At 49.6% G+C, this 23824-nt stretch overlaps 2 protein-coding genes and 1 pseudogene across 3 annotated transcripts in view; 2 read left to right on the top strand and 1 right to left on the bottom strand.

Moving 5' to 3' along the window:
• The window catches only part of DRC1 (dynein regulatory complex subunit 1), a 45909-nt gene extending 29255 nt beyond the window's left edge, over positions 1–16654 (top strand). The window contains exons 9-17 of the mRNA XM_067703499.1: positions 457–591; positions 931–1163; positions 3791–3903; positions 5088–5177; positions 5722–5808; positions 13499–13674; positions 14787–14930; positions 15287–15389; positions 16524–16654. Coding sequence (XP_067559600.1) covers positions 457–591; positions 931–1163; positions 3791–3903; positions 5088–5177; positions 5722–5808; positions 13499–13674; positions 14787–14930; positions 15287–15389; positions 16524–16580 — 1138 coding nt within the window. The 3' untranslated portion in view covers positions 16581–16654. The remainder of the gene's footprint in view (positions 1–456; positions 592–930; positions 1164–3790; positions 3904–5087; positions 5178–5721; positions 5809–13498; positions 13675–14786; positions 14931–15286; positions 15390–16523) is intronic.
• On the top strand, positions 6570–7362 carry LOC137205377 (small COPII coat GTPase SAR1B pseudogene; annotated as a pseudogene).
• A 1246-nt stretch (positions 16655–17900) lies between the features above and the next one.
• Positions 17901–23824, bottom strand: part of OTOF (otoferlin) — a 90729-nt gene continuing 84805 nt past the window's right edge. For both annotated transcript variants that reach the window (XM_067703498.1, XM_067703497.1), the window contains 7 exons: positions 23291–23433; positions 22832–22920; positions 21233–21331; positions 20837–21078; positions 20532–20710; positions 20326–20426; positions 17901–18211 (listed from right to left, as the gene is read on the bottom strand). In XM_067703498.1, coding sequence (XP_067559599.1) covers positions 18031–18211; positions 20326–20426; positions 20532–20710; positions 20837–21078; positions 21233–21331; positions 22832–22920; positions 23291–23433 — 1034 coding nt within the window. In that variant the 3' untranslated portion in view covers positions 17901–18030. The remainder of the gene's footprint in view (positions 18212–20325; positions 20427–20531; positions 20711–20836; positions 21079–21232; positions 21332–22831; positions 22921–23290; positions 23434–23824) is intronic.

Here is a 23824-nt window from a genome sequence, read left to right as displayed (position 1 = left end):
ACTTATGTCAATGTGTCACTTCTCATGTGTGCCCGGCTATGTGGGTAATGCTCAACTTGTAATTACAGAAGCAGTACATGTGCATTATAGAAAATTAGAAAATACCACAAATGAAAGTGAGATAAAAACATAAAAATAGGGCTTCCCTGGTGGCGCAGTGGTTGAGAGTCCGCCTGCCGATGCAGGGGACACGGGTTCGTGCCCCAGCCCGGGAGGATCCCACATGCCGCGGAGCAGCTGGGCCCGTGAGCCATGGCCGCTGAGCTTGCGCGTCTGGAGCCTGCGCTCCACAACGGGAGAGGCCACAACAGTGAGAGGCCCGCGTACCGCAAAAAAAGAAAAAAAACAAAACAAAAAACATAAAAATGCCATATTCCTCCTACCAGAGATTAAGTGTATCTCTCTTTTTTTTTTCCATTTTTGCAGACTAACTTTTTTTTTTCCTCTTCAACCCAGCCTTCATGATGTACTTAACAATCTGAGATCAAAATATAACAAGCAGGTAAAGCAGTTTCAGGAGGAGAACCAGTCCCTAACCTCAGACTACAAACGCTTTGTGATGCAATTCAAGGAGATGCAGAAAGCCATGAGGTATTTCAGGGACGTGGGTCCCAAGGCATGTGCCCTAGGATAGAGGTTGCAGGGGTAGAGCTGGTAGCGGCGGTGATTTCATCAGACTTTGATATCACCTGCTTCTGGGGAGCTGGACCAGGGCACCAGAGAATCCTTTGTGCTGTCTTTCCTGTCCCTTTACTTGCATGTCACCTGCCTTGTTCTCACAGGTGAGAATCAGGGGCTCAGGGATTGGGCCAGGCTCAGGATTTCCCACAGCTCTGCCTCGGTCCTTGCCCTGCTGCTAATTGCGGGTGGGGACGGGGGCCGGCCTGGCACTGGAATCAGCCGGCCCCGGTCAATAACTCTCCTTCACAGGCATTTCGCTCTCATTGATGACAAGCAGTTTCGGGAGATTTGGCTGATGAATGAAGAGGAGGCAAAAGATCTGATAAGCAGAGCCTTTGATGTAGACAGGGTCATCCACACCCATCACCTGGGGCTCCCCTGGACAGCACCTGACTTCTGGTTCCTGAAGAATGTGGGACCAATTTCTCAGCAGCAGCGGAAGTCGGCCACGCAAATCTTAGAGGAAGTGCTGATGGAAGCAGGTGACTGGAACAGAGTCATAGCATCTTCGAGCTGGAGTGGAGGGGCCCTCTGAGAACATCGGGTCAACCCACTCCTTTTACAGATAAGGGAAATGAAAGCAGTTCCCTTATCTGGGGGATAAGGTTTCATAGCTTAAGAGGTCCAGAGAGCATGATTGGTTGATATGACTTTTAAGTTTCCTCTAATTTATTGCTTTACCTTCTCCCCTGTATTATAAACTGGTACTTAGATCTAGAAGCTTGATCAGATTCAAGTTCACTTTATTTTCCCTATATACACTGTTGCCTACCTCCATTGGGATAAACTGATGCCAAGTTGTCTCCCTTTGTGATGTTAGCAACCATTGATAACCATTGTCTAAGATCCATTAACTGCATTAGGGATTGCAGCAAAATGGTGTTCTGAGTTCCATCATTCTGCCTTCATTTATTAGCTGGAACCCTTCTGAAAAGAGAATCTTCTCCCCATCAGCTATCTGCTACCCTGAGATACAGTTTGTACAGGAAAAGCAGGAGAGTGCTTAGTCTTTTTTCTGTTTACTAGTCTTCAGAATAAATAGACGGGGGCTCTAGCATCTTCTAAAGGTGACCAATGAGGTTTTATTTAAATTTTTCCTTATGAACACATGGGTTTAAACAAATGTGATGTTTCGGTTTACTACAGTTATCGTCCTTACTAATGCTCTACTTATTCCATCTTTGGCCATGTCGGCTTCTGGGTCCTTTCGACACAACCCCAGCAGTCTTTGATAGCTTCGTGGCTTTCCAGAATGACCAGATGTTCCAGGCTTACATTATGTTTTTCCTGCTTCAAGTCTGGAATCAGCCATTCCTCCAAGGAGACTTTGTCCTTTTAAATAGGGAATGGCATTTTGAAACCATAGTCTGGGTGCTGGAGGGCTCACTGGTTTGACTGGTCATCGTTTCCAGGCCTTCTCAGTGGGTGAGCCGAGGGTATAGGATTATGTTTTAAAGATAAACATAAAATAAATCATGTATTTATGATACATGATTTATTTTATCTTTAAAACATAATCCTAATGCTTCCGAATCATCAGGATGTCAGAATTTTTTACTTAACCTTATCAAAGTGTATCTCCTTTCTCCTAACTTGAAAATCTTCATAGTCAGTGCCTTCAAAATAATTACTCATATACGTTTTTATGGTACCACAAAATAGTCTCAGAATAAAAGAGCAACCCTGCCACTAACAAATGATTACTAAAAAGGGTTTAAACTTTTTTTTGCAGTTCTTTTTGTTCTTAGGATACAACCTACTAGGGATGTACAGACAGATTACTGTCTTTTAAAGTCACTTGGAATGCTTTCTATGTGGTTATGTCACCAACTGTATACACGCTTAGGTCTTTTTGTTTCATGTTAGTTTTGATTGTTAGTGATTGCTCCTTTACAATTGAATTTTGTTTTATAATTATGTAAAATATTTACGTTTCCAAAGTCAAATGTACAAAAAAGTTATACTCAATAAAGTATAGCTTTTATCCTCTTTTGTCCCTCTCCTCTAGGTAACTATTTAATAATTTATGCTTTATCCTTCTGTTACTTTTTAAAATTATAAACAAATGTGTATGTCTTTATATAAACCAATTTTTAGGTAAATGAGAACATATGCTTTTCTCCATCTTGCTTTCTTTATGTACAATATATCCTGGAGATGAGTCTACACTAGGAAGAAGAAATACTCTTCATTCCTTTTTTATCTGGTGCTCTATTGTGTGACCGGGCTATAATTATTCAAATAGTCCTCTGTTGATGGTCATTTGGGATATCTCCAGTTTTCTTGGCGTTTTTGCTATTAGAATATTGCTGTAACACATAGCTTTGTGCCTTTGTGTTTTCATGTTTTTGCCTGTGAATTGTTGGGATATTTCCCTAGAAGTAGGATCACTGGATCAAAGGGTAAATGCCTCTGTAATTTTTCTGGGTCTTGCTCCATAGGGATGGTACCATTTTGCATTCCACCAGCAATTTGCTCTTGTCCTTTTCAAAATCTTTTCATATATATTATCTTGTTTTACCTTTTGAGCAAGTAGTAAAACCTGGGCAGTGCAATGATTTGTATTACTATTTTCAGTTGAGGGATGTATAGCATAAAACACTTTTTAAAATTTTCATTAAGGAAAATTTTGCTGTTGCTACCAGCTGCCAGTTTGTGCTGACACTATTCTGTGAGGCAGCTACTTTTCCTGCATTTTCATGGGCTGCTTCTAATCTTCTGCAGGTTTAGAAACCACGTGGTGGATGTGTTAGATTTCTCTCTCAAATAATAAACAGGTTCACGGTCTCCCTACCACTTCCTGGTCAAGGCTGGATTTTGAGCATGGTGTTTCCAGGTAGTTGAAACTGGGAAGAGTGAGGCTTTCTAGGCTGGCCAAGGGTGGCAGAATTCTCCAGATAGTCTCTTATTTCGACCCCCAATCTCCCTTTTTGTTCTCCCCACGTGATGGGCTTTCTTCAGCTAAAGGAACTTGCTAGTGCCTTAAAGATGCCTTTTAAGGCCTACATTTCCTCAAGGAAAGCCGTTTGACTGTTCCTCAAAGTGAAGCAGCCCAAGGAGTCACCTTCTCTTTCTTTCTCTCTCTCTTCTCGCTATGGCCCCTCTGCAGAAGAGGAGGGGGCAGAGGAGGCCGCCTCAGAACCAGGGTCGTACCTGGACCTGCCAAAGCAAGTGTCAGCGAAAACTACCAGGAAGATCCTGACGCTCCTGTGTGACGAGTCGGTGAGGCTGGGCTCCTGGCGGGTGGCCTGGCCGACTTCCTGCCCTTCTCGAGGGCTGCTTTTGATGACAATGGACGGGCCAGAGGTGGTCTGGAGGCAGGACTGGACCGGCCCTCAGGGTGGTGCTGGGGGCGGCCCCTGGGCTTCATGGGGTCGCGGAGAGGCTGTCGTGCTCCAGAGCTGACCTGGCTGGTCACCAGGCCCTACCTTCGTGGTCAGCAAGCCTGGCCCAGGCCAGCCAACGGGCTCCTGCTAATTAAAAAAGAAATGCTAAACAATTGCTCATCTGCGAGAGAAAGGGCACCCGTCTCGCCTCCGTGCATCCACCTGACAGTAGCGTGGCCACAACCCACGGTGGCCTTTCTCTGGGAGCTGAGCCTGCAATTACTCTGGGGGTGTTAGGCCTTGGATATCTTCACTGTATCTTAGCAAAACTAATTGGTGTAAAGGCCTCGTTGGAGCTGGTTCAGCTAGAAGTCTTATTGTACCCAAACAGAATGGGTGTTTAGGCAGATTTTCATTTCTGAGATGGGAAGCAGGTGGCACAAAGATTGTCAGCCTCCAGTCCACTTGGGACAGTTCTTGGGCACGAGGGGGGACTCCTGCCACCGAGGGCAGCTCCAGCTGAAGGAGGCGGCCGGCGGGTGCCCCCCTCTGTCCGCAGGCTTGCTGCCGGTGGCCACCCCTCCAAGGAGCCCTCCCCCACGCGTTGTTCCCACTCCGAGCGGGCATCCAGTCTTCTCCCCCCTCACCCCCGCACTTGACGTGCACCGTGTTCTGCTCTGGTGTCTCCATCTCCCCCCAGCCCTCCTCTCCTCCAGCTCACTGCCTACCGCTGTGTCCGGTAGATGTCTGGGGAGTAGCATTTGAGTGAAGTGACATGGGCGGGTGGGAGCGGGACTGGACCACGTCTGGACTGCGGCGGGGAGCCCAGGTGTTCGCCCCATGGCTTGTGGGCGAGGTGCGGGGAACTCAGTCCATCGTGAGGATTGGCTTTGTCTCTGGGAAGGGCTCTTAGGCATCCCGGGAAGGCCTCCCTCCGAGGGCCCTGCTGTCCGATGTGTCAGCCCTGGGCTTCTGCTCTGTGGAGTCGTCCCTGGCTAGTTACCCAGAGGGGGGATGCGGGGCCTGGGACTCGTCCTGAACCCTGTCTCTGACTGGAGATGTCGTCCTCCTTCTCCTCAGGGTTTCCTCATAGAGAGGAAGCTGCTGAGCCTTCTCCTGCCCCTGGACAAGAACGAGTGTTACCTGCTGAAGTTGGACGCCATCTTCTCAGTGAGTCCCCCCAGGGCTGAGTGGGTGAGGGTCCTGGGGTAAAGACAGCCCCCTGGGGTTTCCAGCATTGCCTCAGCCCAGGAGTAGATGCGGGGCTCCCGGGGCTTCCCCGGCTCCCTGTCACATCCTTCCCTTCACCTGTTTTCCATGTACGAATTGGCCTCAGAGTCGCATCGATGTCTCCCATCCCACCCCTTCCTCTGTCAGTTCCTCTCTCATGGCCCAGCTCTCAGCCATAGGTTCTCCCCTCTGCCCCTAAACTGAGATGTGGGTTCAGCCCCGTTAGCATTCTTGTGCCCACCAGGCCTATATGGAGCCGTTCCTGACCTGAACGTCGTTCCTCTGTTCTGATGTGCGTGTCCAGATTCACTGAGCTCTCCGGGCTTGAATGGCCTGTACTCTGGGCCATGGCAGGCACTGGGACTGCTGAGGGGAGCGAGCCCCCTGCTCTCGGGAGCTGAGGGCCTGGTGACTCCCGGAGCCATGTGGAGAGGGGCGCTTCTTGATGTGTGGTATTTGAGCAGTCATTCTATTTTTCCCTCAGGCCCTTGGAATCGAAAATGAAGATGACTTGTATAAACTAGTAAACTTCTTCCTCAAATACCAAGCTCATCATTCACCTCCCAGCCAGGTAAAGTGACGTGTAATAAAAAAGAGAGCATTTAAAATTCTCCTGGAAGCCCCCAGAGAGCATTGCTGCCTTTGAATAATACTTCTGGAGAAATAGTGAGGGTTTTGTGTCAAGGATAGCTAACCTAGCATTTCCCTTGTTATTATTACTTTTTGTCTTTGTAAAGGGAAGGCTGGCTGGCGATGAGATGCTGTTCTTATACTGAGGCCCAAGGAGTCTTTTCCAGGGCCTTCCCTCAAAGCCAGGCCTCAGCCACATGAGACCTGGGCTCACCAAGTTCTGAATATTTTGATCCGTAGCACTTCCCTGCAAAGCAGGGCCCATTTTTAATACCTATCTTGATTGTAATTGACTATTTTGAGGAAGTCATCATGTTAAAAATATTATAAAATTTTAATATAAAAATTAAAACTTGAATTAAAAAATGTTTTTAGTATTGTTAGCCCCAGGGTGAGTATCCTGTTATGCTTCCGAAAAGAGTTGGCTGAGTGGACAAAACACAGAAGCTAAAAAAAAAAAGGACATATTTGACTGCATTAAAAAAATTCTGTAGAGCAAAAATCACTATAAGCAAAGTTAAGATACAGATGACAGGAGGGGGGAAATATTTTTAATTCATATCACAGTTAAGGGCTAATTTCCTTACTATATAAAGAACTCTCATAAACCAATAAGAAAAAGACCCACAAGTCAATGGAACAGACAAGGGATATGAACAAACACCTCCTAGAAGAGGCAATAAGGTAACTTTTAGGGAATAGGGCCGCGGCAGCCATCGCTCTTTGCAGTTTGGTGTCGGAGTGAGTAGGGCCGACGCCAAGCAGGGAATTGTGTTCTCTCCAATCGCAGACCCTATAAGATCTGGCTATGTCCTTCATATTTGACTGGATTTACAGTGGTTTCAGCAGTGTGCTACAGTTTTTAGGATTATAAGAAAACTGGTAAATTGGTATTTCTTGGATTGGATAATGTGGGAAAAACAACATTGCTACACATGCTAAAAGATGACGGACTTGGACAACATGTCCCAATGTTACATCCCACTTCAGAAGAACTAACCATTGCTGGCATGACCTTTACAACTTTTGATCTGGGTAGACATGTTCAAGCTCGAAGAGTGTGGAAAAACTACCTTCCTGCTATCAACGGCATTGTATTTCTGGTAGATTGTGTAGACCATGAAAGGCTGTTAGAATCAAAAGAAGAACTTCATTCACTAATGACAGATGAAACTGTTGCTAATGTGCCTATACTGATGCTTGGGAATAAGACTGACAGGCCTGAAGCCATCAGTGAAGAGAGGTTGTGAGCGATGTTTGGTTTATATGGTCAGACAACAGGAAAGGGCAGTGTGTCTCTGAAAGAACTGAATGCCCAGCCCTTAGAAGTTTTCATGTGTAGTGTGCTCAAAAGACGAGGCTATGCAGAAGGCTTCCGCTGGATGGCGCAGTACATTGGTTAACACCAGCCCCCATCGGTTCAAGGTCTCACCATTCAGGCCTACTCAGAGATTTGATCACTCAACACGCATAACTTGAATTCGATAGACTTTTGTTGGTTAGAAAACAGATGTTTTTTAGATTAATATTTTATCAACCTAATTTGAGTTAGAATTGAAAACTGATTCTAGTAAGCTTGAATATCACAATGTTAGCTTTCTAATTCCATAAAAATAATTAGTTCCTACAGTTTATAATCTGACATTACCCCCAGCACCATTTTTAAAGAGCAACTTTCCAGACTACATTTGAAGCACTTTTTAACAATATGAAACTACAAATGTAAACCATATTTAAAAGTTCATCATGTTACATTTTTTTATGTACTTTTTTGGAACTAGTTTTTAAATTTTAGATTATGTGTCCATCTATCTTAAGTGAACAGTTAATAATTAGCTTATTGATGATTGCATGAAGCCTTACAGTTTTCATTATTTTTTCTTATGCAAACGTCATGCAATAAAGCAAACCCTAATATTTGGCATCCTTCTTGGGCAAATGTTTCATTTTAATGTGCCTTATCTGGCTAGTATGCTCTGAAATTTTGCATGTTTAATATTATCTATATGAGGGGTTACTGGGAAAGGAGATTGCTTCAGAATATTTAGAATAATACCTAAGTTCCTAGAGGCTTTTGCATTTTCCAGGAGACAAGTTGTGTTTGGTGGCAACCTATACCACATTTATCTCTGAATCATGTGTATTTTTATCTGTAACACTACCATTGCCAGTGCTGATGGGGTCCATGTCCTAGTCCCTGTGGGATCGGCCTTCTGCAGAAAAACACAGCTTCCGGTACAACCCAAGGTTAATTTTTGGTTTGAAAGGCCCATTCCCGTTGTCTGATTCTGAAGTGCTCCGTCTTACTGGCGCCCGGTTTGGTGTTCTGTGCCTCTTCACCAAAAGTAGTGACAGGCAGCAGTCTCCCCACCTTTAGAGGTACTCCCCAGTCTCTTTATACTTAATGGTACTCTCCAGGGCAAACGACAAGTAGGGTCTTGTGCGCGGTTTCATCGTGGAGACCTGCAAAAAAAGAGCCTATTCTGCTTCATTTGTCACTGAGATGCTTGGGGATTTTGCTCCTATCCCCCAGCTCTTCTGCATTTTTGGCATATTTTATTTCTTGGTGGAAAGAAAATGAATCCATATATTTAATTTTATTTTTTTAAGTTATTCTCAGTTAGCTCTCATGTTATAGCACAAAAGGCTTTTGTTTTTAGATACAGTGCTTGCCACGTGATAGTGTCTGCAAGCCTCATTGATAGACTTTCTAATAAGATTTTAGTTAGCTTTTTTAAAGCATTTTAATTTCCTAAGAAATTGAGTTCTTTTTTTCCATATGTCGGACAGTCCCATAATTAGCTGAAAGACAAGTGCCAAATATTTATTTTTAAAGACTGTCAAGCTTAAGATTTCCTCTCTTTGTCACAAACCAAGGTTTTATAGTATATTTAACCAATTCCATTGAGAATAGATTGCTCCAATTCCATCAGGAGTGATTTTAATATCAGAATTAGTGTTTTCTCTAGCTATTGTCCAGACCAGAGTTACTGTAGTCCCTTCTCTCATCAATAATGTAATATATGAAGCAAATACGGATTGAAGGACATGCCTGGAAGGAATTACCAGTTAGCTAAACCAACAAGGTCATTTCACCATGACATTTGGTTTTAGGAATTCACCTATTCTATTTCACTTTCAGCTTCCTTCTAAACGAAAATAAAAAAGCTTTCTCCCTGCCTAGAAACATCAGTAGCACCATGGGAAAAGTAGCAAATGATATTTCAGCCTCTTGGGTTATTCTGCCAGATATATTTAAAGTACTCATTTTTAATATCTTGACTAAACAGAATTAAGCCTTATTAAAAGTAACTGCTTCTTGTCGTTGGCATCTTTTCAGTATTTACAGGGACATGCCTTTCTTCAAGTATTTCCTAGTATCTATTGTGATCATTGAGAAGTTAATTATTTGTGTTATAAATTGGTATAAAGGAAAAAGCTTAGTGGTTTCTCTAGAGGATATTTGCTTTCTGGTACAAAATATCTTGTTCCAGAACTCTCATTCTAGGTCTGTCACTGGCATCAAAGGAACAAAGTCACCTTGTGAACCACAGCTAAACTGGATATTTTCCCAATGATGTAAGAGTCTTGTGGCCTGAACCTCTGGAAATGAAGCTGTACTTTCCTGCCAGCTTGAGGGAGATGGGCCTCAGAGTTCCCCAGCCATTGGGCTTACCTTCTAGCTCTGAGATCTCCTCAGAGCATATACACTGAGTCACTGCTTCCTTCAGAAGAAGCAAGTTAAGAGAATGCCGAGAAGCAGTAAAAACACATGGGGAAAACATATACTCTGTATGTGCCTGTGCAAGCGTGCACATTTGCGGAGTAGTTTCTGGGTAAATGGTAGTATTGAGGACACAGGTTAATTTTGTTCCTCCCACTGTAAAGTGTGAAAATGTAATTAACACTATTGTATACAAGCTAAGATTGGATTCCATACAAATCAGGAAGTGTTCAAGATGTTTTAAAATCTTAAGTCCGAAACTCTAAAAATAGAGGGCCTCAGCTGGCTTTTATATTTTTAAAGAAGAGATCCTTAACCTCACACCTGTTTCAATGACTGCTGTTAATTATAGTTTTGTGTAACTGTTTCAATTGATGGATTCCAGTTTATCTTGGTGAATTTTTAGATCGAAGATTATGTTTTTTAAAAATTGGGGCACAGATATTTCCTAAAGCGTATGAAAAAATATTCTTCGCCATTGGCTTAGTTGACCCAGTATCCTTGGCTTAGTTGACCCAGTATCCTTAGTTGACCCAGTATCCTTGAGTGCCTTGATACTTAGTTGACCCAGTATCCTGAAGTGTGAATTCAGACATTGCCTGCGTAGATCTAAATTTTCGTTTTGTGCGCCTGCGTACGTATACACATTTACTGTGGTTTACAATGTATACGCAGAACGTTGTTTCTTTTCTTTAGTTTTCAACTGGCTCACACTTCTGTGTAGTGCTTTCCAGCACATAAGCTACTTATAAATCATTAAAATAGAGTAATGGCTGTGATAATAGTGTTTCTTGCCTTCTGCAAAATGATTTGATTAACCCAGCATTTTCACAAGTTCCATCGTTAAAAACAGAATACCTCTAGTTGACATGATTTGAGAGTTTCAGGAGACAGGTTTACATTTTCTGAAACTGTACTTGGTACGTGGCTCAACGTGGCATTTCAGTCTTATTAGTCACTTACGTGACTGAAGCTTGCAAGGTTTCTATTGCCAAATAAATTTTGACCAGAGTACATTGAAAATAGCTAATATAAAAGGAAGTCTCTCAGAAAATCTTGTGTTGATTTAATTTAGAGTACACTGTTTGGATTTTTTTTTTTCTGGCGGTGCCATGCGGAATCTTAGTTCCCCGACCAGGAATCACCATGTCCCCTGCGTTGGAATCGTGGAGACTGCCAGGGAAGTCCCTGTTTGGATCTTTTTAAACATATGGAAAAGTTGGTGAAGCTTCAAAAAGTCTCCAAGAGAGCATGAGAAAAATAGAGATGAGCAAATATAAATTTCTGGATGCAAAATTAATAGGGAATTAAAGGTTTTCTATAAACCTTTAAATTTTTTTTTTTTTTTTTGGTCATAGTTAAGAGTTCAGAAAACAGTATATATTCAATTAAGGACTAAGTTCCCAAAGCTCCATATTGATGTTTCTGGTCATTTCCATCATTGTCCTTTTGAAATGCAAATTAGCTTTTTAACAAAAAGAAAAAAAAAAGAATGAAAGAAAAAGAGAAAAAAGAAAAGAAAGAGAACAAGCTCTTAAAAATATAGGACTGTGCCTCTATGTAAAGTGATTGGGATTTTGTTAAAACCATGTTTCTACTCTTGAACCCTGTAACCATTCCCCCTCCCATACCCCCAGCCCACACCTGGATAAAAATATCCCTGAGTATAAAGGGAATCTACAGAGTCTACTGAAGATGCAGTTTTGAACTAGCTAATTTTTGTCCTCATAATTTAGAATATTAAATAGCTAATATATTTAATACCTCTGATTGATGGTTCTGGGCTTTAACCACACTTTCAAACAGAACCCAAAGTAATCACAGTAAAGTAAGCAAATTTATTCAAAGTAAACTTTGTTTCAGGAGCGCCCCCACCCCAAATAGATTTTAGGACAGAAATGGGAAAGGTTTTTGAGTTATTTCATGCAGAATTATTATCTGTGGAAAAGCCGCACTGGAGTGGATGAATTCTTCTTCAGTGTGTATTTTCAATGAAGCGGGGGAATTAGATTTAATTTTAGTTTTAAATATTCGGGGGAAAAGGGAGCTGACAGTTCTACAGTTTTTGACATACAAGTTGTCCTTGAAATTGTTTTCATTATCAAGTATAAAGATTCACATCAGAATGGCCAACTTCACATGGGTTTCTGGATTCCCTGGTGCTGCTCCTAACCTGGACTCATAATCAGTTGCCATATTGAGGCAAGAGCACTCAGGGTGAAGGTAGTCACATAACTTTAAAAGCGTCCCCCGATGCAGGGGACACGGGTTCGTGCCCTGGTCCGGGAAGATCCCACATGCCGCGGAGCGGATGGGCCCGTGAGCCATGGCCGCTGAGCCTGTGCGTCCGGAGCCTGTGCTCCGCAACGCGAGAGGCCACAACAGTGAGAGGCCCGTGTACCGCAAAAAGTGATCAGTGTTTTCCGTGGTGAGGCCTTCAGTATTTGAGTGAATGCAGAGTATGTTGAAGTGGCAAGTCGGTGATAAGTTTTTCATCACTAACCTTGTTTACACTTTTGTACACCACTGCTTGCACTAGTATCTTAGTGTGAATTTTAAACATTGTTTTACAGTGTATACAGATTGTTAAGCATTAATTTATATAAAGATGTTTCTGTTTACTTTCATGTATTTTACAAAGAACAGCTATAATAGTTGGTTAAATGTTCTTGAATTGTGTTTGTGTGCTATTTTGATTATGTTCTATTGTCTTTTCACCCCCTATGAATTTGAGTGTCAGGAATAGAAAAATAAAATGATTACCTGGTCTTTGAAAAAAAAAAACTTTTAAACATATGAAAATATAATCAGGCTTTGTTGTATTAAGAGAAATACAAATTAAAAGTGCTCAAATTCCATTTTCATCTGTCAGGTTGGCAAAAATCTGCAAGTTTGATAACACATAGTGATGGCTGAGATTTGGGAACCAGTCATGCTCATAATTTGCTGGTGTGAGTGTAAATTGTTGCAGCCTCTGTGGAGGACAGCTTGGCAGGATCGATTACAAAACCGTATGGGACACTTCACCCTGTGGTTCCTCTTCCAGGATTTTAGTCTATTGATGTACTCAGTACAGTTGAAACGATGTGTTTATCACAGCTTATTCATCGCAGCACTGTTTGAAATGACAAAAGATTGGAAATGACCTAAATTTTTGTCATTAAGGAATTGATTAATATATGGTGCACCTACACAATGGAATACTATGCAGCTGTGAAAAAAGAACAAGAAAGTTCTTTATGTATTTATGTGAAAAGCTCTCTAAGGTTTATTGTGAAACTCTACTATGTACGTCGTAGGGTATCATTCATGTAAAACTGGAAGAAAAAGTGAAAGTGTGTGTGTGCTTATATGTATATATATTTCTTTGGGAGGATACATAAGAAACGGATAACATTGGTTTGCCCATGGGAAGTAAAATGAATGAACTGCGAGGCAGGAGTAGGAGGACTTTTTAAAATTAAAAAGTTAAAATTTAATTTGTATTATGAGTCAAGAGGATATTTATATCATATAAGCTTTATGAATATCAATAAAATGAACACCTGTGAACTGTTTAGAAATAGAACATTATCACTCTTGTGTTTTTTTTTTTTTTAATTCGGCTGCACTGCATTTTTTTTTTTTTTTAAATTCTGCTGCACCACATGGCATGCGGGATCTTAGTTCCTGACCAGGAATCGAACCAGGGCCCCCACAGTGAAAGCACTGAGTCCTAACCACTGGACCGCCAGGGAATTCTCACATTATCACTGTTTTGACGCTCCTTAACTTCTGTAACTTTCTGTAAACTTTTCTCCGTTTTTCCTCTTTCTGTCCTCATACACTCATGCTTGCGTACCTCCAGCCACGGTTACCCTTGCACCTTTGTCCAGATCAACCCCTGGCATCTGTGTCTCCCCTACAGGAGCGAACAAGCCTCGTATCACCATTGGAGAAGCTGGACCCCCAGGGAGAGAAGGAGGGAAGCCTTGTGGACCGGGAGCCACAGGAGAAGCAGCCCCCGCCTTGTCCTAGGCTCATCCACCCAAACGATGTTCTCAAGATTCTGGAGGCCTTTGTCACGGGTCTGAGGAAACCCAGGTGGGCTGTGTTGCTGGAGGGCTTGCCTGAGAACTGGGGAAGCTGGATGGGATGGGGGCCCAACAGATGCCAGGGATGGGAGAAGAGGCTGCTGAGCCAGAACTTGGGGGGAGTGAGTAGAAGGATGTTTGGAAGGAGGATGAGAGGAATCCACGGACATTACAATGAAAGAAATGGGTGTAGAAGCGATTTGCATGTTTTCATTCATCATTCATTCATTCAACGAACATCTGTTGGGATCTGCTGTGTGTGAAGGCCCCGTGGGGAGAACACTTTGTGATCAGAACAATGGTCAAAGCATATGGAGGTGTCATGTTGCTCAGGGGAAGTGGTCACCTCCATCTGGCATATCAGAGAGGGCTTTAGGAGGAAATGGCACCAGAACTGGGTTTTCCTCGGTGGACAAAGTGGGGGGCGAAGGGCATTTTAGGATGTCACAGCACAGGGAAAGGCCTGGTTCAAGAATCACGACAAAGAGGTATGGCTGGAGTGTCAAGGATCTGAGGAGTGGGACCGGCTTGGGTAGAGGAGCCAGGCCAGATCTTGAGAGCCTTACCCAAATTGCCCAAGGTCTTGGTCTTTACCCTGTAGTGGCCTGGAGCCAGAAAAGGATCTTAAGCCGTGGGGGAGCCCTGAGTAGACTTGCATTTGAGAAAGATCACGTTGGCGGCAGGGAGGGGGCTGCTGCTGGATGCAAGGACAGTGGTAGGAAGGTTTGTCCAGGTGGGAGGGAACAGCCTGGATGAAGCCTATCCTAGAGGGGATGGAGAGGAGATAAATTTTGAGAGCTGCTTTGCTACATTTGTGGAAGAAATAGGCAGAGTAATACACTATGAAGCCAGTGAAGTGAACTGATTGAGAGAAAGCTGGTGGATGAAACTCCAGTGATGCTTTCACAAAGGTGACAATGGCACCAGGAATCAGGAACGTTGATGACAAGCGGGTGTTCTTTCTGAGAATCTTCCACGATCTGATGAACTTGTATAGCTGGGTGGGAAGGTGACAGGTGGAAAGGCAGTAAGTCTGTGAGGTGCAGGCACTGTGATGGGCCCTGCTCGGGGGCCTGGATGACACCAGGTGGAGAGGATGGTACCAGTGCTCTCAACCTTCAGGGACTTTCGGGCACCAGTGAAGCTGCTGAAGGTTGTGCGAGACGACTCAAAGGACTCCGAGTACTGGAAGGCCCTGACCACGGTTATCCCTGCCACCACCCTGAACCTCTGGGACGCTCTCTACACCGCCTTGGAGAAATACCAGTACGTGTGTCTGGTATGGCCCAGGGGGAGGAGGGAGCCGGGCAGACATGTAGGAGAAGGATGCTGCTTGGAACGGCCACATTCGGCACCTCCCTGTCCCGTGAACTCTTGGAGAGAAAAGCAGCCAAAGGGCAACCCTGTTGGGGGGCTGTAGTGTTGGGGAGGCCCCTCTGGCCCCGCCCTCCCTGTTCTGTTCCCGCTGGCCTGGCTCGTTCAGGGCGGGAGGGCTGCTCTGGTAGGCGAGCCTTCTGGGGTCCTCTTCCACCTCCAACCAGATAGAAATACAGAGCCCCTGGCCCTTACTTGATACAGGATGGAGGAGTCAATGGGCCGCTAACCGATTTTTCTGCCCAAAGCCTCGTCCTGACCCAGAGGGCCAAGCTGCTGATAGAAAACCGTTCTCTGGAGCAGCAGAACACAGAGCTCCAGCAGCTGCTGCAGCAGTATCTAGACTCCAAGGTGGGTGACGAGACCCTCCAGGGAGGGGAGGCGGGATGCTGGGAGAGGCCGTGGGACAGGAGGAGATACTAGGAAGTGAGGCGTCACCCCTGCCCCCACCCTGCCGCGAGGCGTGGGAGCTCTGAGATGCAGGCTGTGATGGTGTCCCTTTGATGCCCATCGTTTTCAGCACCGGCTGCTTGTTGGAGGGCTCTCAGAGGCAGTGACGAAGCCAGTGCTGGCCTCCCAGCTTACAGAGCCCTTCCACATGAACTTCCTTCTTTGGTCCCTAACAACCAGTCTGTGAGGCAGATAGGGCGGAAGTGATTCTCCCCCTTTCACAAAAAGGAGAATCGAAACTCAGCACTTCTGTAACTTGCCCAGAGGGCAGACTCTTCCCTCTCTGCCAGCCCTGGGTGTCTGGCCTAGGATGTGACATGGGGAGGGAGGGGAGGTTCCAACTGGGGCAGATATTCCCTGGCCCCCACTCGTGCCTGCTCCAGTGACAGTTGGGGCAACTTCCCCATGGCTTGGCAGGAGGAAGGATCTCCCCGTCCGCTCCACAGGGAAGAGTCCACCGGCAACACAGTTGCTGGCTCTGCTCTGCTCCTGTGGGATCCTCCACGTGGTGCTTAAGGTCGTAACACGGGGCTGAGCGTAGGTCCTCCGTCATCAGCTGAGGCCAGTCACACGCCCACGCACTGGGGGTGTGTGGCCCGTGAGGTCTCAGGACCCCTGCTACACCTGAGCGGGGGGATGTGGTGAGCCGGGGGGTCACGCTGGCCTCTTGGCCCGAGACAGGACTCAGACGTTTGGGAACCGTATGGCCCATACTTCCTTCGAGGCCACTGTGTACAGGAGGCTGGGGGCGGGGGGGAAGCACAGGGCCACACTGGGGCTATAGGGTGGGCAGGTCAAGAGCGGAGGGGAGGGCTCAAGAGAATGGATCAGAGGGGAAGGTTAAGAACGTGACCAGAGCCTGATGAGCTGGAGCAGAAGCCAGACGAGGAGCCCAGGTCTTGGCCTCAGAGGAAGGCAGGCTGCGGGCTTTCCCAGGCAGCCAGAAGTGTTTGGGGGAGGAAGTGCTCCCAGGGATTTGGAGGCCTGTGGCAGGGGGACCCTGGGGGAAGTGTCATGACCTTTACTCTTTTCCAGATAAACTCTGAACTGCAAGTTCCTCCGACTCAGGTGTTCCGGGTCCCCACAAAATAGAGCCAGACCTCGAAAGGGCCGACACTGGTATCAGCGCTGGTGCCACAGGTGGCATCTCCTGGGGAGCTGCCTGGGCCCACTCCCTGGGTCTTCCAGAGCTGCTGTTGTCGGGCCTGTCAAGATAGGTGACAAGAGGAGTTACTTGTATCCTGCAGGCATGATTAAAGTCTTCAAAGAGTTGTGTCTGAATCTCTTTAAAGAGGTCAGGTGAGACACGGGCCCCTATCCCCACCTCTGTGTCACGAGGGGACTTTGTCCCCAGCCTCGGGCTGTGGTTTGACAACAGGCTTGTAGCTGTGGGACCGGGCCTGTGGCACGGGGCTCCCTTCTTGCTTTTGGGAGAAGCTGGTGTCTGCAGGTGGCGGCGGGAGCTTTGGGCCATTTCAGGGTCTGTGCCTGCAGACTGTCCTTGGGCCTGCAGGACCCTTTGTGAGCTTCTGGGGCCCCTGGGTCCAGCCTGCGGTGCCCCCTGGGCTGTGCTGTGAGGCTCTTCCTGTGGGCAGCCTGGGCAGACAGTCCTGTACCTTAGGCCCACCTTGAACCCTGGGCCACAAGACCCCCCAAAGGGTTAGGGGCCCATCCTGTACTGAGTTTGCCAGCCAACCCTGCCCCCTGCCCCCCATCAGTCCCCCCACTTGGACAACTGCAGACTTGTCAGCTCAGTGTTTGATTTCTTTTATTAAGAGAAAAATCACCACTTGAGAAAGGAAAAACAGCCAGGAGAAACCCAGCTCACACAGGCAGGGGGGCAGCACTTCAAGCAAACTCCAGGCAGCCCCTGGAGGGCCGGAAGGGTGAGCCCTGAAGGGGCCAGGCGGGTGGGGGGCACGGGCGTCCGGGGGCACGGGCGTCCGGGCGTGGACGTCCAGGCTTGTGAGCGCTAGCCTGGGCTGAGGAAGCTCTGGAAAGCCGTCAGGACCCACAGGCTGGGCAGGACTGGGCTTGTGCACGCAGGGCTGTGGCTGCCTGGACCGAGTGGAGCCGGCCTGGGGAGGCAGTCACCCCGCAGGATTAGCGGGAAGGATCTGCACTTCTGCAGGGCCAAGACTGCTAGTGTCGGCTGCCCTTGCAAGATGATGTCTGGGGGAGGGGAGGGTGATACTTTTTGCTCATTAACTCTTCGGAAAGCCCTGGGCACTGGCCCATGACATGATTCTCGATTCTCAGTGAATTTCGTTAACGCTTTCGAGCTCTACGGGGAGGCCTGCGGAGGATGTGGGGTGGCTTCCTCTGGAGCCCCCATCCCTTCCCACACTCCCCACCCTGCAGGCAGGGACCCGAGGGGAGGGACCGGGCCAGCAGCAGACTTGAGGTGGTGAGGACAGGCAGGGAGGGGGGGTGTCACCAGCCCAGCCAGCAGGACGAAGGCCCCTGGGCCCTGAGGCCTCCATGCCGGAGGAGGGGCAAATGCCCAGGCCCAGCAGGGGAGCGCAGGGAGGCCCCGGGGCCTTCACGCCCCCAGGAGCTTCTTGACCATGTAGCCGGGGAGGCTGTAGAAGAAGAGGGCCAGCATGAGCAGCGCCAGCAGCGCCAGCACGATCTTGATGATGAGCCACTTGTACCGCGTGCAGATCAGGTACTTGATGGACTTGAGGGGGTTGAGGAACCAGACAAAGGCCGTGTCGGGCCGGCTGGGGGAGGGAGAGTCTTGGTCAGCTGGTGGCATGTCCAAGGCACCCCATCCCCTCAGCCCTACTAGGCCCCAAGAGGACTGAGTCCCCAAAGTACTGAGTGCTGGAGGGAGGGTTTGAGCCCATCTCTAAGCACCAGGTGTGCTGCCTGCATTCCCTGTCCTCTTTGCAGGACCCTCTGGTGCCCCATCTCCTCCCGCGGCCTAGACGGCATTTCTGGCAGCTGGGCAGGCATCACACCTCCCGCACCCTTGCAGTGATGGCGGGTCAATGCTTGAAGGGGCAGCCTCAGCACTGCAGGCAGTTCCGATTATTAGGAAGCTCCCCTATTGAGTGGTTCCTTGTATATGGTCCGGTGCTGCCCCATGTTCTCAATGAGATCGGTGTTTCTCAACCTCTCCCCCTTTCTGCTTCTGTCCCCACCAGGTCCTGCCAGGGGTGTGAGGGGCCCCGGTGGGGCATACGCCACCCTCACCCCGACCTGCCCGCCGTCAGGGCTGGATCGCTATTCTATCTTCTGCAGGGCCGCCTAGCCCAGAAGGGCTTGTTGAGCTTACATTCTGTTGACTGTGTTACAAAAACAACAGGTTCTATGAAATGTCAAGATGGAAAATCAAAGTATTGAATATGCTTCTTCAAATTCCTCCAGCTCCTGGAGGACGTGGACCACACCCTCCAGAGCCTTTCAGCACAGATGGGGCTGCAGAACAGGGATGTGGGCGCAGGGCACCTGGTCTCTAGTCCCAGCGGTGATAGGCAAGTTAGGCACCTCTTAGAGCCTCAGATTCCTCACTTGTACCACGGGGTTAATAGTAGATCCCCACCTCCGGGGTTGGTAAAAGGGTGACATGAGAAAGTGCATGGGAAGCTCCCAGCCCCGCGCCCGGCACCGAGCTGTGCTCCTCACATGCTTGTTACTAAGATGTTTGAATGGGATGGAGATACTCACTGTCCTGCAGGGCAGGAAAGGGCTCGGGGTTGGGAGGAGGATACTGGTAGAAACTATTCAGGACTTGGAGGCTAATCCCAGCCAAAGCCTTTCCCCTTTCCCGTCCATCGCTCAACTTCTTTCTGCCAGTGGAACTGGGTTAGAGTCTGTCCGGATTGTTGCTGGGACAGGGAGTGGTGTAGTGCGAAGGACATTGGATTGGCAGTTTGAAAACTGAGGCTGAATCCTAGCTCTACCCTGATGGCTAGGTGACCTTGGGCAATTTACTCTTCCTCTCTGGCCTGATACGTGAACATGCAAGACAGTTATTTGCAGTTCTGAGTCTATGATACTGTTCGAAAGCTTAACAGTTGCTGTCTGTATCCTTATGTGTGCACTTGTGGGCATACTTTTGTGTGTGCACTTGCGTGTGTGTGTGTGTGTGTTCCACATGCTGCCCAGCTCATAAGCCCTCGGTCCAGGAGGGAGGGAGGAATACCAGACCCAGGAGGGTGCTGGGTGCAGGCCCCAAGGGTCTTCTTGACCGGGTAGCCAGGCACAGGGCAGAGGAGAAGGGCGGGAGGGGCAGCAGCTGGAGGGGCAGCCGGCGATACGTGCGCCACAGCAAGTAGTGGGCAGACTCGAGAACCATCTTGAACCATCTGGTTCAAGAACCAGATGAAGCTTGTGTCAGGCCAGCTGGAGCTGCAGGAGGAGCAGAGGGAGCATGGAGAAAGGCCACAGGAGCTGAGGGCTGGGGCGTGGGGAGGGCCCCGGCCAAGTTGGGGGCCAGGACGGGGGCCGACCCTGGGCTGAGTTCATAGTCCCAGGCACCCCCCAGCCATGAAGGCTGCCTGGGGCCCCAGAGTCCACCACTGCAGCTGTTTGTCTTTGGCAAACACCAGGAAGAGCATTTGACTCAGCTTGGTGGGGCCTTCCCCGGGAGAGGTGCAGCTCTCCTGTACCGGGGGCCCGCGCTCTGGCTCAGAGGGAGGTGTGGATTTTGGGAAGAAGGGGAGGAGGGAGGAGGCTCCCCTGCAATGAGGCTGTGGCCTAGGAAGGGACAGAGAAGGCAGAGGTGCCTACAGAGTGGAGGGCAAGGAGACCAGAAGTTTCTGGCCCCTCCTTCCCATTCCAGTGCCACCAGGGACTAGCATGGCAGGGGCCTGACCGGCAGAGCACTCACTTGGGTTTCTCCAGGGGGTCAGGTTCATTGCGGGCCAGGCCCACTGGATTCTTCTCTGCCTCCTCGGCAGTGAGTAGATGCAACTCTGCCTCCACCTTGCCCTGCAGAGAGGAACAGAATGGTCCCCGTGCCCGGGTTAGGTGCCAGGCCCTCAGCGCCCTGGCCTGGCCCAGCCCTGCCCCCTGCCCAGCAGTAGTGGTACCCACCGTGAGCTCAAACTCATCATTCTCATTGCGGGCCAGGAGGGGCCACCAGCCTTTGATGCGCTTCTGCTTGAAGATGGAAGCCAGGGGCACGTCCACCTCCCCCGTGGCCATCTCCATGCTGCACTGCTTGGCCGTCTTTGCGCCCCGTGGGAACCGGTTCAGGTCCAGCTCGATGGCCCCTGTGGCAACCTCAGAGTCAGTCCTGACATCTGGTACTATTGACCGCACCCCCAAACCTGGGCTGGGCTCCCCCTGCCCCTGCCTCCCCCTCCCCTGCCCGCTCTGCTCCGGTCCCAGCCTTGCACCCAGGAAGTCGTCGGCGGAGAAGTGGTCGGCGTCCCAGATCTGCAGGGTGAGCCGCGCGGGGATTTTGTATTCAGTCTCGTCCCAGGAGAACATGGACTCCTTCTTGGAGATGACAATCTTTTCCTCGGCAGCCAGGTAGTCGAAGGGGAACAGGTAGCGCCAGTTGAAGTTGCCCTCGCCCGTGAGGGAGTGGTAGTGGACGTCCGTGTCCTGCTTGTCCTCCTGCTGGCCCTTCAGCCACCTGTGGAGCATCGTCGCCTGCTCCAGACTTGCGGCCACACCTGTGGGGGCTCTCTCCACCCACAGCCCCCCTGTCCTCTCCCTCCTCTCCTGCCTCGCAGGGAGATGGGCCCACCCAGCTCAGCCCCCTCCCGGCCAGGGAAACTCTCACCCACCCCCGCACGAAAATGTCACTGGACTTCTCCCCGGTGAAAAAGTCATCATCCTCCAGGACCACCTCATCTGTGTTCCACACGATGACCCGCAGCTCGTACCTGGGCGGGGGGAGGGGCTGATTAGCCGCCTACGGGGGGGTTCTCCAGGGTCTTGGGGCTAGGATGGGGCTGGAGATGAGACAACCGGGTCACGTCCTGGGGACTTGGGGGTGGGCGTGGGGCCTGGGTCAGGCTGGGGCTGAGGGAGCAGATGTGGGGAGAAGCTGAGGGGATGGGGAGACATGGGGGTACCCGGCTGAGAGAAGAGGGTCCCCCAGCCAGCATGGCTCTTATGAGGAGAGCCGGGTTGGGGGAGAGCCAGTTGGGCTGGAATGCCAGGACCCAGAGCACACTCTGGACAGGGAGGCTGACTCAGGCCTCGGAGAGGCTGCCCAGGCTGCAGGGGAGGGCGTGGGGGGTGCAGGGGGGTGCGGGCGTGGCTGAAGCGAGGCTTGGAGAGTCGGCAGCAAGATTCCCCCGTCTCCAGAGGCCGGAAGCTCCACTCCAGCTCTAATAAAAGTTCACACTGAAGCCCAGCAGCTGGCTGTGGACCACCATGGAATCTGATTTCCTTTACATCCTTGTCCCCAAAGGGGATTTTCCCCTTGAAGTGTAATCGTCATGATAAATGAGGTAGTTACGTCTCAACCTTTAGGAGGGAGGTTGAGTCAGCTACTAAAAATTCCCTGGATTGCGGCTCTTGGAGTTCTGTCCTGGACTGCAAGTCCCGGAGACATAACGGGTTGGGGTATCCCCTGGTGGCGGGCCCTGGAACAGCAGACTCAGGGTCCCACCCGGAGACTATGCCAGGTAGAACGGGCTGTATAATTTGCGGGGTCCAGTGCAAAATGGAAACGCGGGCCCCTGTGTTAAAAATCATTAAGAATTTTAAGGCTGCCATCTTGAAATAAGCGTGCGGCCCCGCGCAACCTCACAGGCCTACGCACTTGGCCCTGATCGCAGGCGCTGAGGCCAGTGCTGGCAGCGACTTGATCCTGCCACTTTACAGATGGGAAAACTGAGGCCCAGGCAGGCAAAGTGACCTGGCCAGTGTCAACTAGGAGAGGCAGATGGCGCAGCTCCTGGCCCAGTGCGCCCCGCTCTCCCGGCCTCCCGCCTCTCCTGGGCACTCGCCCTGTGCATCTCATCAGCGGATGCCTTAAATAAAACTTGCTAGAGCTGAATGACGGCCCGGAGCGGGGACTGTCAGGGAGCAGAGCAGGGTCTCAGGGCTTCTGCGTCTCGTGGGTGTGTGTGGGGGAACCCACGGGGATGCTGTGTGTGTGCACGCACGTGGAGGAGTGGGTCTGTGATGACAAAGTCTGCTGGAGCGTGCCGGTGTGAACTCACAGCCCTCGCTGACCTCGCCACGGAGGTGTGGCCCCTGCTGCAGCAAAGGGGACCCACCCAGGACAGGCCCCACAGCCCTCCTGATGGGTTGCTCTGTTCCCCCAACGAGGCCACAGGGCACTGACTAGGGAGACCTGGGCCTGGAGCCTCCTACAGGAAGGACGCCTTTGGGGAGCATGGAGGGAGGGGTGCTGGGCCCGAGCAGCTCACTTTTTGGGCTTCCGGGGAGAGATGTCCAGAGGCGTTCCAGGGGCTGGCATGTTCATGGGAAACATGTCCACCCACAGCTCCAGGCGGCCCTGAGGAAGGAGGTGTGGCAGGTCTCACGGACTCCTCCCTCTGCCCAGCAAGGCCAGCTCTCCTCTCCCTCCCAACCTTTGTCCTGTCAGGACCCATTTCATCAGTTTTCATCCTTGGATGCCAGCAGTTCCTATGACGTCACCAATAGCCAGTGGCAGCTTCTGAGGGAGATACCCTAGGTCTCCATCTGAGCTGATGTAATTCTCACACAAAGTGAAGACTCAAACCCTGAAGTTACGGTGAAGGGCCATGGTGCGTGCGTATGAAGGGAACGCAGTGAATAGCAGGAGGATCTGTTTTTACGGACCCAGGTTGGGACCCCCTGATCCCAAATACCAAAGAACCTCAGATCCCGGCCAGGCCAGTCACCTGCTCTATGCCTGGCTTGTCAGGGTTGAGCAGCGGCCGCGTCTCCACGTGTTCCGGCACCAGGCGGCAGCCCACGCGGGGGATGTCCTCCCAGTACCTCAGGGCCAACAGTGCCACGTGCTCTTCCGTGGGCTTCCTCTGCCCTGTGGGTGCTAGTGGTGAGCTCACACACGGGCTCAGCAAAACAAGAGACCTGTGCTGGGCCAGCGACTCAGGGGCACAAAGAAGCCCCATCTCCAGTTTACTGCTGGGAAACTGAGGCACAGAGGGAGCTGTGGATTGCCCAAGCTCTCAGCTGCCTCATGGGCCCAGAAAAGTCTGTCTCCTTGGGTTTCCTCTGCTTGGGAGAACCTGACCAGAGAATTCTGGGCTATGAGGTCAGGGAAGAGAAAAACCCACATCCTGTCCCAGCACCCTGAAGATGGCTGGCACTGGTTTCCTGGCAGAGATACCTGCTGATTCTCTGGGAGGTGCCAGGGGGGCAAAAGTGTGGGGACAGCCAGACTGACCTGGGTCTATGCCCTCACTCTGCCT

Source organism: Pseudorca crassidens, chromosome 14, assembly GCF_039906515.1.
Source record: "Pseudorca crassidens isolate mPseCra1 chromosome 14, mPseCra1.hap1, whole genome shotgun sequence".
NCBI classification, from domain to species: domain Eukaryota; kingdom Metazoa; phylum Chordata; class Mammalia; order Artiodactyla; family Delphinidae; genus Pseudorca; species Pseudorca crassidens.
Note: the sequence above shows the minus strand (reverse complement) of the source record. Positions and strands in the feature narration are given on the sequence as shown.